Source organism: Pichia kudriavzevii, chromosome 1 (genome assembly GCF_003054445.1).
Source record: "Pichia kudriavzevii chromosome 1, complete sequence".
Lineage (NCBI taxonomy): Eukaryota > Fungi > Ascomycota > Pichiomycetes > Pichiales > Pichiaceae > Pichia > Pichia kudriavzevii.
Window position 1 is genome coordinate 2,336,078 of NC_042506.1, and position 13,427 is coordinate 2,349,504.

Here is a 13,427-nt window from a genome sequence, read left to right on the forward strand (position 1 = left end):
TACCAATCATCAGCTAATGTTTAATTAAATAATTATATATGTGTATAAATAATGTCATCAGTAAATAGACCAACTTTTTCCTCTAAGCAAACGACTCCTTTCTCACCTTTTGGAGTTCTCCCTTACTTAGTATTTGCGGGATGATTTCATCCTCAATGCTCTTGAAATCGCCAAATTCCTCACTCAAGACTTGGTTACTTGCGGCTTCAATCATCCCCGAGGTACCATTACCCGTCACAGGACGGTACACCTCAAATGAGGAAACCACTGAGGATAGAGGAACCGTTGTGTCTCCATTCTGGTACTCATATAATGCATGTGGATCATCTATAAACACCATAAAGTCTTGGTTCTGTCCCTTATAAACAATTCTCTGTTGGCCTGACATGTTTGTTTGTATTGTACGATTTGTTTTTAACGATTTGTATTGTAAGATTTGCTTTTAACAATTTGTGTTTAACGATTTATAATGTCCGTTTGTGCTTGATTGTTGTATGCAGAGGTTCTATGCTCTTGTTAGTTGGTTTCTACAAACATTGTTTGATTCCAATTATCCCAAAAACAAGCAGGATATTGGTGGCTATTTATATTTGGAGTTTGATTTGCCTCCCATACTTGCCACCTTCCCAGTCGTTATTCTTTAAGAGGACCGGTTCATAATACGTAACCAATGTGGCTCAGCGAGGGGGTCATCAGGGATAGGTTGGAGGGCTCAAAAAGGGAAAAGCGCGCATGCGCCACACGCGTGGTTTACAATCAGGCTATTATTTACAGTTGGTGGGGTTTGCCACCCCCTTCCCCTCCTTCCCCTTCCACATTATGACGTGGCGCAAACGTCTGCCATTGCAGGCTCTGGTGGCGACATGAAATTGGTTTAATGGCATCTCCTAAGAGGCTTATTCAACTAAAGACAAAGATAGGAGGGACTTCTTGTGTAGGATCAACAAAAAAACAGGTAGAGAAGTATGCTTAGGGTCGGATTAGGGGCAGGTGGGTCTCACTTCAGGGCGTCGCTGTCGAAGGGGGCCTGTGTGCAAATCAGACATCTGGGCACCAATGGGTTCAGAAACACCCATCGTGTTAGGGTTCTTGTGTTCAACACCATGAGGCGAGCAATCTCGAACCAGGTTTTGGTGAGGTCCTCTCGTCGGTCGTTCTCCATTTTCAGTATAGGAAAGGCTGTGTCCAATGTAGCCAAGGTGCCCGTCTATTTGGGTGGAGGATTAGCTGCAGCAGGGAGTTATGTCATGTACAAAGTAGAAGAAGCATCAGACTATACTAGTGAACAGTTGGACAAGGCGAAAGAGTTTGCCGGGGACTTGAAGGAAGGGTTTGGAGTTTTCATGGATTCGTTGAAGAGCCAGTTCCCATCAAATGACGAGGTCGAAGGTGCGTCGAAAAAGTACAATAGCAACAATAGCAACAATAGCAACAACAACAACAACAACAACAAAGGAGGTGACAATGGAGATGACGAGAAAACACTTGTTGGATCTGTTGCATCCGGTATTGGAATAGGGAAAAGTTTAAGTAATGGCTACAAAGATATGGGAGAAGAAGAAGAAGAAGATCTGGAGCTGCTCGAAGACGACGACGAAACTAGTGATGAGGAGGAACAGAGACAACGTGAAATGTTGGAGGATCAAATGCTCAACCTCACGAGGCAAATGATTGAAATTAGAAACATCCTCTTGAATGTGAATGGAGCTACGGATTTGAGATTACCTTCTATTGTTGTGATAGGCTCTCAAAGTTCGGGTAAATCCTCTGTCCTAGAGAGTATCGTTGGTCAAGAATTTCTACCAAAGGGTTCAAATATGGTCACTAGGAGACCCATTGAATTGACTCTAGTTAACGATCCTTCAAGTGCTTCGGAAGTTGCTGAATTCCCTGCTCTGAAGATGTTCAATATGACAGATTTCCAGCAAGTGCAAAAAGTCTTGGTCGACTTGAACTTGGCCGTCCCTCATGATGAGGCTGTTTCTTCAGATCCAATTCAACTGACAATCAAATCTCCGAGAGTCCCCGATCTTTCCTTGGTTGATCTACCAGGTTACATCCAAGTTGAAGCGGCTGACCAACCAATGACTTTGAAATCAAAAATCAGAGAAGTTTGTGACAAGTATCTTGAGCAGCCCAACATTATTTTGGCAATTTCTGCTGCTGATGTCGATCTAGCAAATTCATCTGCCTTGAGAGCAGCTAGAAAAGCTGATCCAAGGGGGGAAAGAACTATTGGTATTATTACCAAGTTAGATCTGGTGGATCCTGATGTAGGAAGGGCTATGCTGACCAACAAAAAGTATCCATTGAAAATGGGTTATGTTGGAGTAGTTACTAAAATCCCTAAATCTAACTCGATTTTCCAAAAGCAAACAGGCTTACAGGCATTTATTGCACAGCAGAATGAGGAACGGAGATTTTTTAGGGAGAATAAGGAGGTATTCGAAGGCACGAGTGTTGGAACCAAACTATTGAAAAAGAAACTTATTCGTGTTTTAGAGAGGTCCATGTCTGCAGCTTTGAAACCGATGCAGCAGCAGGTGATCAATGAATTGGAGGAGACGAGCTATAAATTTAAGGTTGAATTTAACGATAGAGATTTAACGGCAGAGAAATATATGGCTCAGACTATTGATAACTTGAAAATGGAAATAAAAGAATTCAGTGAGAGATTTGGGAGACCCGAATTAAGATCTTTACTAAGGAGTGAATTAGACCAAAAGGTTCTAGACGTTTTAGCATTGAGATATTGGAATAAATCGGAGCCGTATATAAAGAAGAATCCAGGTTACGCAGACTTGGAATACGAAGAGCCTTCAATTTCAGAACTAAACTATGCTAGGAATGATGAAACCTTTTGGCATAGGAAGTTGGATCTATCTACAGCCAACTTAACCAAAATTGGAGTTGGTCGGCTTTCAACCTCTTTAGTAACAGAAGCAATTCTGACTGAAATCGATGTATTGGTTAACAGCTCCAATTTGAGAAATAACAATATGATTAAGACCGCCATCAAGGATGCAGCAGCAAGTGTTTTAAGCCAACGGTTCAACTCAACAGCGGACCAAGTTGAAAATTGTATCAAGCCGTTCAAATACGAAATTGAAGTTGAGGACCGAGAATGGGATTTAGGCAGGAAGCATGCTATCATGCTACTCAATGAAGAGTTGAGAGAGTCCCGGGCAGCTTATGATTTGATCAAGAAAACTGTTGGTGGAAATAAACTGAAGCAAATATTAACTTATATTCAAAACGAGCATAATAGTGTCGGACAAAACATAGAACGTGAAAATATGGGATTCAGCCCAGGTTTGTTATTGAGAGGACGTGAAGCATTATTTCTGAATGATAGAGTAAATATCTTGAATATGAGGTTGAAGGGATTGCAGAGTTCGAGCTGCAAATCTAAGGAGAATAAGTTCAAATGCCCCGAGATTTTCCTTGATGTTGTTGCTGAAAAATTGACGCAAACTGCTATACTATTCCTAAATGTCGAGTTGTTGAGTGACTTCTATTACAGCTTTCCGAGAGAGTTGGAAAAGAGATTAAGTTCTAATCTAACACCAGAGGAAATTGAAAGTTATGCCAAACAGGATCCAAAAGTTAGGCGCCACATTGAATTACAAGAACGGAAGGAACTACTCCAGTTGGCTTTGTCTAAAATTGAAGATGTCATGGCAATTCAAAAAAGATTTTAATCGCTTCTCATGTATATAAGCTCTGTATTATTTTTTTTTTGCAGTGGTAAGAAAATTGGGTAAACATTAGGTTGTTCCCAGTAGGTTATAAAACGCAAAATATGTAACCGTACAAAGAGAAGCGAGAGTGTATGTGTGTGCAAGAGTGCAGGAGAGAGAGCAAGAGAGAGAGAGAGAGAAAAACTGAACAATGCAACCTGTGTGTTTGTAAATGAACTCAAACACGAACCCACGAAACAATTAAATATAGATCATTCTACCCTTGACATTCTTGTGGATACCATCACCTATAGCCTTCTTTGCAGCTTCCACTGGCGATTGGTTCTTCAGAACTTTCACATTCTTTACAAAACATGTAGCTCTTTCACACAATAAGTCTGCATAATATGCAGGAGGAACAACTCTAACTGATTTGGTTGCCCTACCAAATATACTACACAAATTGTAGGTAATTTTCTGTAATTCATCTGGAGTCCAGTTATTCTCGTCATACAACACATAATAATGCCCTGGAATAGCAGTTCCTTGTAGGGCCTGTTGTGACTGTAGAAAGAAATCGTATAAACTTCTCGACGTCACACCTTTTTCAACAATAGAACCAGGAATAATATTATCTTGTGCTGTGACTGCAACTTGTTTTCCTTGAGAATTAGCTGCATTCTTTTCTAGTGGGAAAAATCTAGTACTATGATTCTTTAGAATAGTAACAAATGTTAATTTAGGATCGAATTTAACACCGAGGTTGTTGGAGATAACCTTGAAAGAATTCTTGACTGCTGTAACTTCCTCGTCCAAGATAATATTGAACTGGCCCAATGAAACACCATCTCTATAAAACAATACTCTTGTTGGTAATTTACCCACAGATTTGTAGTATTCCATGATTCTTTCAACACACATTTTGGACATTTCAGCAATAGTTTCGACTTTTTGTTCCTGAACTGAGATGGAGCCAGGGAAAGAATTGAAATGTCCGTCAACAGAGCCGACAACGGCTGCTATAGATGTACCGTTGGAGTTGTTGGTTGGGTGAGTCACATCGGCACCTAAAAGTAATGTCGGCAAGCCATCTACCACAAGCATACCAACATCGTTCTTAGATAGGACATGGTTGGTACCTCCAAGCTTAATACAAGTTTTCATGCTCATCAGTGCGTACATTTGTAGATCAAACTTGCCAAATTTTCTCTTTGCAAACTTATTTGCTAGAGTACATTGATTCAAGATACCCAAATCCTTATCCAGTGCAGTTTTAACCGCCGAATAAATCTGTGAATCTTTCTGATTCAAAATTGTTAAAACGTAGTCAGTTTTTGATTGTAAAGGTTTCATGACTTTGATGATTTCCTTCGAGAGGTACATGACATTGTCATAGGAAACTGGTTCAAAGAGATAGTTCTTATCGAATTTCACGCCTGTCTTTGCAGCTGAATTAACAAATTCATTACAAGCATCTTCAATGTCATCCTTTTCGTACGCACGGAGGGGTCTCCTAGAATTTTCCAAAACTAAGACCGTCAACTTCTTGACACCTTTAACAGGATTATAGAATTGCTTGTTAATTAGATCCCAAGATCCCTTGGCTTTTTCCGACTTACCATCTGCCGGTTTTTCACTATAAGCAATTTTTGCATTCTTATACTCCAGAACAGGAGCTGGTAAAACTCTCGAAGGGACAACAACCAACTTTTTACCAATTCTAGCAGATTCTTCACTATCAATTGCAGTTGATAAATTCTTGATACCCTCTTGTTGAACTAGGCCAGCTATAACATGAGGTCTGTGGGTAGTGAAACTCAGAATACCCCTTACATCGGAGATTTCCCCCTTGAACTCTTGACCTGGGACAATGATACACGCTTCCATTGGTAGGTAATTGCTGCCACCCAAATGAACTAAAGGCGCATCGGGATACTTCAGCTTCAAGTTGTACTTTTCTGCAAAGTATTCAGCAACTGATGTTTGCTTACCATCACAGTCGAATTTATAATTGTTAGCAGTATCTGACCTACTTATATCAAAAATACCCTTTGGTTTGGACTTATGGCCCAAATAAGTCCTCAAAATTTTGATACCTTTGAAGAAAAACCTTTGGTTGACTATTTCAGAGTTCGGAACCTTCTTCAGATCGGTTTCTCCAAAATAATCTGCAACTAAATCTGCAACAGACATTGGAGTACCATCCTTATTATGGGATTTGATAAACGCACCAGCAACGGGCCTCACGTTAAGCATGACATTATCAAAAGTTGGTAAAACAGAAGCATAATAACCGCTGGCTAGATATAAACCTCTTTGGAAAGACTGGCATTTTTCAGGATGCTCGACAAAGAAGAACTTAGACCTGCCTGCAGTGAAGACATTGGCCGTTTTGGCAATTTGGTAACCCAATAAAACATTGAGGGCAGAAATGTAAGCAGCAGCTTCGATGTTTTTCTCATCTTTAATTTGGACCCAGTTATTCAAATCATCCATATCCAATTTATAAATGTATTCAACGGTACAATAAACTGGAGGATCACCTTCGGTCTTCTTCTTCTCCGAACCTCTTAAGGCAGCCATCACAGTCGAGGAGACAACACCTTTGTAATCATCTTGCTGGAAATCAAATCTGACTTTTCCGTCCTTCCTTTTGATCGGCAATGGTGCCGACGAATATATTGCGTCTGAGCCATTATGAAATAATTTCCCCTTCAATCCGCTGAATGGAGACTTTTTCAGAAGGATTTCCAATAGATCCTTCTTGATTTTTTTCTTTGCTGCAATCTCCGGCTGGAATGTGACGTTATAGTACCAGAATTTCATGTGCGAGACATTGAACTTGAGGTAATTCGTACCGACTTTGGTCTTTATACCAACGGTACCAAACCCAGGTCTTTTGACGAGTTGGTACGGATCGCCAGGTTTTCTGGTTTTCTCTTCCTGGGCCAACAACTCTTTAATTCTGAAGGTTGGATCCGGTGCAGTCATTTGTGATTCAAACTCCGGTTTGAATTGATATTCGGGTTTCACCACCTGTGCGTCACCACCACCAACCCCACCTCTGCCTCCTCTGCTTCCTTTGCCGCCCCTGCCGCCCCTGCCGCCTCTGCCTCCTCTACCGCCTCGTGTCCCACCTCTGATTCCTCCACGGCCTCTGTTGCTTCCCCCTGACATAGTAATAGATATTATTATTCTATTTCTTTGTTCGTTCCTTCTGCTGGCTCTATCACTTCTGAAACGTACGTTTCAAATATCCCCAAATGCAAATGAAAGTGCCAAACAATTGTAGTTATAAGCAAATTTTGAAGAAAGTGTCAGTCTTGTCAAGGAACTCCAAGAAACTTCAACTTGTATAGAGATCACCATTTCAATGTTGAATGTTTCTGTTTTTGGATTCCCCTACATTGGCGGCGCGGTTTGTCATGTGATCATATAAAAAAACTAGGAGAACTTGATAAATACGAGACACTATAAAAGATAAAAACAAGTTGAAATAAAGTAGGCGGAAGTCAACAAAGAGAGTGGCAGACACAAGTGCAACCCAATGGGATTTATGGTGTCTTGACATGCGGATGTCCTTATAGATCAATCAAGCTGTTTCCTGGTCCCTGGTGTTGGTTTCCGAAACCATAGCCTGTTTCGGAAGGAACAATACGAGAGTTGGAGTTTGCATTCAAAGTGTTTGGAACGCCAGTGAACTGGCTGTCCAAGAACGGGTTCTTTGGAGCAGACACTTGTTTATAGCCAGTACCTTGAGAGTTGATAAACGTGCCAGTCTTGGTGAATTGAGCCGGGATTCTAGCATCACCAGTATTACCAAAGGTGTCTATTCCTGTACCTTGGGCAAGCAACTGGTTGAGTTCGGAATACTGCTGGTTGATTCTTTGGCTTCCTGTAAGTGTTTGCTGTAGAGGTTGCTGCTGTTGCTGTTGCTGTTGCTGTTGTTGTTGCTGCTGTTGCTGCTGTTGTTGAAGCAACAAGCGTTGTCTCTGTAGCTCTTCTTCTCTACCTCTGGCTTCTGCATCTTGGGCTTCTTTCTGTGCCTGCTGTTGCCACTTCAAGTCTTGTTCTTGGGCCTGCGGTTGCTGTGCAAATGGATTGTTGGAACCCGTCTGTAAAGCCACCTGGCTCGAAGCCAGCTGTTGTTGGTACATCTGTTGTTGTTGTAGGTACATTTGCTGTTGTGCCAGGGCATGTTGTTGTGCAAGCGCTTGTTGTTGTGCCAATGCCTGTTGTTGTGCCAGCAGTTGCTGCTGTTGGAATTGGTCAGCATACACCGGGTTTCCAAACATATCATAACCGACAATTTGGCCTTGTTGCTGTTGTTGTAGATCCTGATCTTGGTTGTAGAACCCATAAACATCCGGTGCATTGAAAGTATCGTTTATATCCAACAAGTTCTGGTTCTTCTTCCTCATCTCCTCCTCTTCCAAGGACAACTGGATGGCCCGCTCCAAACTCTCGTCGGTTCTCTCTCTCCTTCTGGCCTCCTCCTCCTCCGCTGTCAGCTTGGACTCCTCCAACGCTCTCTGGAGATCGTCATCATAGATCTCCTCGTCATAGTGTGTCCGGTCATGTGGCTTGTACTTTCTACGTCTCCCTCTAGACCCAGATTCGGCAGCAGAATCTCTCTCCTGCTTCAACCGCTCATCGTCCTGCAAGAGAGACGTCAACTCTTTGGCCTTGACTCTGATGATGGACCCCTGGTCCTGTCCTAGCGAGTCCTTCACATAGAACTCCCTCAACGTCTTGATAAGATAGAGGTTGTCCTTTGCCCAGATGACCACGTCGTCCGAACCGTACCTGACCAAGTACTCGAGCAAGGTTAGCGACTTGGCCACGTGTCTCCAGTGTCTCCCCTTGTCGTTGATTCTCTTATCGATGATGTCCATAACATCTTGGAACGTCCCGTTCTTGTACGTGAGGTCGGCAATGAGAGACATCTGCGTGATAGTGGGCGACATGTCGTCGTTCGACGTGCATTCCCGAACAAGTACCTGTGCAGACGAATAGCCCTTGGTGACGTTCTTGATGCTTCTAAGAACAGCCTTGGTTGTCATTGTATTCTTGATGAGTGTGTTTTCCTATATTTGAACAAAGGTGGACCAATGGCAGTAGGTAACGAAAACGAGGTAGTGGCGTGCAAAAGTGGTGGTTGCCTGTACCTGTATATCTATAGATATATATATGTATGTATGTATGTATATGTATATGTATATGTATATATATAAATATGTAGATGTGTGCACACCACACACCTATAAAGACACACTTGCACACTTGTGTAGCCTCCAAATGCATGCTCTCGGTCGGTGGCACTCGAAAACGAGGTGCAGCAGCCACTTGTGTCTCGAGCCGCTTCCTTTCTCAGCCATGGCCATTTCTCTCTCTGCACCCGACGGTCTTCCGCAACACCACTGAATGTACATTGGACGTGGTACAGTCTCTGAGGTGTCGACAGTGCATGGGTGTATGTTCAATGTACGCATTGGATCAGCTCTGCAGTATACTAGTAAAACAAACGTAGAGCTGACTGCGTGTTCTTGACGGAGAAGAGGGGGCTTGTGGAACTCCACCATCGATACATGTAAATAAAGATATACACATTTATAGATATATAAATAGGTGCACGTACACGTAAATGTAAACGTATACACTAATACTAATCCCCTGTTAGATGCAAGAAAACTGGAATGGCTTGTCCTTGCTAGTGGCTGGGTCTGCTCTCACAGCCAGGACAAATGTGGAGTGTCTCATGGATAAACACATCGCACGTGGTGCAGAAGGTGTTGTGGCAGTCTGAGCAAGTGTAGCTTGTCAATGGGACCTGTGCACAGGCAAAGCATCGTTTGGCCTTCCCATTCAGTTTCCCCCCATTACCAGCTGGAGACTCCACAAAGAGTTTGAGAGGGAAGAGGTGGTGGTAGGATCTGGCCAAGTGTGTCGAGAGAACCAATGTCAGTCCACAGGAGGGGCACACTGCCGGTAGTGCACACACCCGACTTGTACATTGTGGACAGGTATATCCGCCACACACTAGTTGTGAATGACATGCACAGAGCGTTGGAGAGCTTTCGGCCACTCTAGAGGGGAAACCCATCTTGACAAGGGCATGTGCATCAGTGCTACCGTCCTTGGGGACCCCCAGTGGGGCCACACACTCCTGCACGAGTTCTCTGAAATGCGTCTCATTGAGCACCACGTTGTAGGCATCTTTCGGATTGGCATTGGCATTGGTGGCCCGTACCAGCTCTTCACAAACGGCAACCCTGGCCGCTAGCCCAATGACACGGACAGCAACCTTCTCCTTGGCCAATCTTTTTATGGTCGCATGTATATCGCCTGCATCGGCAGTAAAGAGTGCACCAAACACTAGGACTATCTCCCTCGTGGCATGGCCAAGAGTGTGTGCAAGAAGGCCACGGGCCATTTCAAGGGCATTCTGAAGAGACGGCCCACCTTCCGGATCGACTCTCCCCAAAGTATGGAGAGCATCCACATGTTCACTGGGGTTCCCGCTCATGGGAGAGACACAATGGGCAAGACCGTTTCGCATGGCGACAACGGCCAGCTGAGAGATGGGATTTTCCTCAAAGAAGTCATGTACAAACTCCACGGCATACTTCACTGTCAAGGAATGCCGGTTTGGGCGGAAGTCCTTCTCTCGCATCACCTGGGAACAATCCAAGACTAGCACCACTGTACGGATAATCCCCCTCTGAAATGGAGTGGCATTGATATGCGACCGTTTCCGCTGTGTATCCACTAGTCCACTAACCAGACTCGCAATGGACCCACTTTCGTCCTCTTGGACAATGTCCCACGACCGGCGGTACTCATCCTCCCAGGAGTACCCACTGTTGGACCCGTTACCAGCGGCATCCGCTGTGGTGGTCGACCCCGTCGCATCTATATCATCATCTACTTTGGAGATTCCTCGTGACTTCTGTTGCTGCCGGCGTCTGGAAGGAACAACAATCTCGTCCTCATCATCGTCTTGGTTAACTGTACTGTTCGTGGAGGAGGCTCTGTGTGGATGTGACATGGTCTATGTATCTATGATGGCTGGACAAGTGTGGGTTATTATCTGCAAGACAGGGCAGACTTTATCGATGCAATATGCAGTTCTAAAGAGCGAAAAACACTGGGGACCTACCAGACTAGAAAGACAACAACTCTTCAAGGTAAAGAAGTGTACCCTCTCAATAGGGGTAAATCAACAGTGTCAATTTTTTATCTTGAATTCATGTGCGTTTTCTACAGCATGGAAAGAGTGAAAAAAAAAAAAATTCTGTGAACTGAAAAAGATGAAAAAAAAATGTATCTTTTAATTTTTTTTCCTTAACTTCTTCTCTTTAAAAGTTTCACTTCTTTGCGTCCCTTGTAGCTACAAAGTTTTATTCAGCTATCTAATTGTTTGTCTCTAATCAAAAAATGGGTAAAGTCAGAAGTAGAAGAACTAAAAAGTCAGAAGTAGACAACGTTGGAGACGATGAGGATTTTTCAGGGACAACTGGCGTGGTAGACAGCAACGTTGGACCTGATGAACCACCTGCTTTCTTTGGATTGGTCGACTCTAATGAATTGACATACTTCCACCAGGCAGAACAGACGCTTAATTTAAACACGTTTTCCACTCCTGAGGAGAGAGCAATGTTTGTATCTAGTGTTTTCCAAGAATCTAGAGGTAAAGAACTGAAGTTGGTAACTAACCAGATCTGCTCCAAACTAATGGAGAGACTAATCCTAGACTCGACGTTACCCCAGGTCCACCAGCTGTTCAATTCTTTCAAGGGGAAGTTCTATCAGCTATCAAAGCAGAAGTTTAGTTCCCATGTCTTGGAAACTTTCTTAGTCAGGTGTGCTTCATACTTGGAGAAGGAGATTTTATCCAATGGATTCCAAGAGGAGTATGAGGATGTTGAAGATGCAAGTGAGGCCATCACATTATCAATGGAAGAAATGTTTATTCAAATCATAGAAGAGTTCAAGCCGCATTTTAACAAAATGATGTTGGACAAATACGCCTCACATGTGCTCAGGCTGCTATTGTTAATTATTACAGGTAAGGAACTACCTTCTTCGGTTGAATCGAATTCGATTCTAAGAAGTAAAAAATCTAAAATTGCTCGTAAAATGATTGAAATCAAAGATAGTGATGATTATAAGAAAAACTTCCAAGTTCCTTCATCTTTTAAAGACCAATTGAAAGAAATCCTAACAACCATCAACTCTAGCCAAAACTGTGAATCTTTCAGAGAACTAGCGATAAATCCCATTGCCTCCCCTGTCATTCAATTGTTGATCCAATTAGAAGGTATTGTGGATAAAAACAGAACCATATGGTCTACGATTTTCAACGGTGATAACGAGCTAGCAGATCCTAAAGACCGTTCAAAGGAAAATGCATTTATCGAGTATTTACTAAGTAATAATATTGGTTCACATTTCCTTGAAAACGCAATTGTAAATCAGAAAACAAAATCCATCGAAAGGATATATCATTCATACATCCAAGACAGAATTCCGAAGTTGGCCAAGAGAGAAACGACTGGTATTTACGTTATACAGTGTCTAATGGAAAAACTGAAGAACAAACAACAATTGGAAATTCTGGATCAGTTGATACCTATAATCAATGAACTAATTGTTAACAATATCGACATAGGTGTCAAAATTATTGATTGTTCCATTAGGAATGACAACTACGAGAAAACTCAAATTGTAGACAAGTTTATTGAATTCTTCAATAAGGGTTCCAGTGATGAGAACAATTTACTTGAAAATATCCTCAAATTGGAAACTTCCACATTATGTTCAACCAAAGATGATTGGCCAACTTCAGAAGAGAGAAGAAGGGCTATTTTCTACGAGAAATTGATGGAGTTTGATAGTGAAAAGGTTTTAGAAATTACAATCGACAACTTACTCTCCCTAGATGATGAGATCCTGCTGAAATTCTGCAAACACGGTGTCTTCTCTCATATCATTGAAAAAGTCCTTCAACTCCGTGATTTCATCCCTCTACCAAAACGGAAAGTACTATTGAATAGACTACTCGGTTCCAATTCTACAAATTTGGTTGATTTGGCGTGTAATTCGACAGGTTCTCATATTGTTGACAGTCTTTGGTCCTTCACTTTTAAGTTGAACATGTTTAAGGAAAGAATAGCGAAAGCTCTGTTTGAACATAAAGACACCATTAAATCGACAATTTATGGCCGTATGGTTTGGAAGAATTGGAATATGGAGAAATACTGTAGAAAATTCAACGACTGGAAGTGGGATATCAAGGAAGAGGAAAAAATATATAACGAAGAACATAAAAACATCAAAAGAGCAAGCGAAGATACTCTTGATAGCAGAGAACGCCAGCATAAACGTTCAAGAGTTCGTGATCGTAAGTAAATCCATGTATTTGATTGTGTACTTTTATCGCTAGATGAATATTGGGAAGCCATTTGATTTTTAATTTTTTTTTTTTTTGCACCAAGCCGCCGAGCATGTTTTCTTTTCTTTCTTTTGCATCATAATTGTGTTTCAGATTATAAGATCGAGTTTCAGGTTTATATTGGGAGAATATCAGCGCATCTTGCCCACTATTTTCAAGGAAAAGTGTGTTTCAGAAAGGTCTCATGGTTTTCCTGTATATTTTTATTCTTTTTTGTTAAATTGGATATTCTCCTTAGATCCCGCCTCTCCCCAAATTTGCATCGCTGCATTCAATTATTGTGCATTCTTCAT

General features: G+C 42.1%; 6 protein-coding genes across 6 annotated transcripts; 2 read left to right on the plus strand and 4 right to left on the minus strand.

Annotated features, from left to right (window-relative positions):
• Positions 1 to 82: 82 nt before the first annotated feature.
• C5L36_0A10570 (uncharacterized protein) lies at positions 83 to 388 on the minus strand (the record flags this gene model as incomplete). Its single annotated transcript, XM_029464089.1, has 1 exon — positions 83 to 388. The coding sequence occupies one exon, from the start codon at positions 386 to 388 to the stop codon at positions 83 to 85; it is 306 nt and encodes a 101-aa protein (XP_029319949.1).
• A 577-nt stretch (positions 389 to 965) lies between these two features.
• C5L36_0A10580 (uncharacterized protein) lies at positions 966 to 3,701 on the plus strand (the record flags this gene model as incomplete). The annotated part of the gene is made up of 1 exon (XM_029464090.1): positions 966 to 3,701. The coding sequence occupies one exon, from the start codon at positions 966 to 968 to the stop codon at positions 3,699 to 3,701; it is 2,736 nt and encodes a 911-aa protein (XP_029319950.1).
• Positions 3,702 to 3,941: 240 nt separating this feature from the next.
• Positions 3,942 to 6,857, minus strand: C5L36_0A10590 (uncharacterized protein; the record flags this gene model as incomplete). The annotated part of the gene is made up of 1 exon (XM_029464091.1): positions 3,942 to 6,857. The coding sequence occupies one exon, from the start codon at positions 6,855 to 6,857 to the stop codon at positions 3,942 to 3,944; it is 2,916 nt and encodes a 971-aa protein (XP_029319951.1).
• A 404-nt stretch (positions 6,858 to 7,261) lies between these two features.
• On the minus strand, positions 7,262 to 8,743 carry C5L36_0A10600 (uncharacterized protein; the record flags this gene model as incomplete). The annotated part of the gene is made up of 1 exon (XM_029464092.1): positions 7,262 to 8,743. One exon carries the CDS (start codon positions 8,741 to 8,743, stop codon positions 7,262 to 7,264), a length of 1,482 nt encoding a protein of 493 aa, XP_029319952.1.
• A 647-nt stretch (positions 8,744 to 9,390) lies between these two features.
• On the minus strand, positions 9,391 to 10,728 carry C5L36_0A10610 (uncharacterized protein; the record flags this gene model as incomplete). The annotated part of the gene is made up of 1 exon (XM_029464093.1): positions 9,391 to 10,728. The coding sequence occupies one exon, from the start codon at positions 10,726 to 10,728 to the stop codon at positions 9,391 to 9,393; it is 1,338 nt and encodes a 445-aa protein (XP_029319953.1).
• A 389-nt stretch (positions 10,729 to 11,117) lies between these two features.
• C5L36_0A10620 (uncharacterized protein) lies at positions 11,118 to 13,091 on the plus strand (the record flags this gene model as incomplete). Its single annotated transcript, XM_029464094.1, has 1 exon — positions 11,118 to 13,091. The coding sequence occupies one exon, from the start codon at positions 11,118 to 11,120 to the stop codon at positions 13,089 to 13,091; it is 1,974 nt and encodes a 657-aa protein (XP_029319954.1).
• Between the last annotated feature and the right edge of the window lie 336 nt (positions 13,092 to 13,427).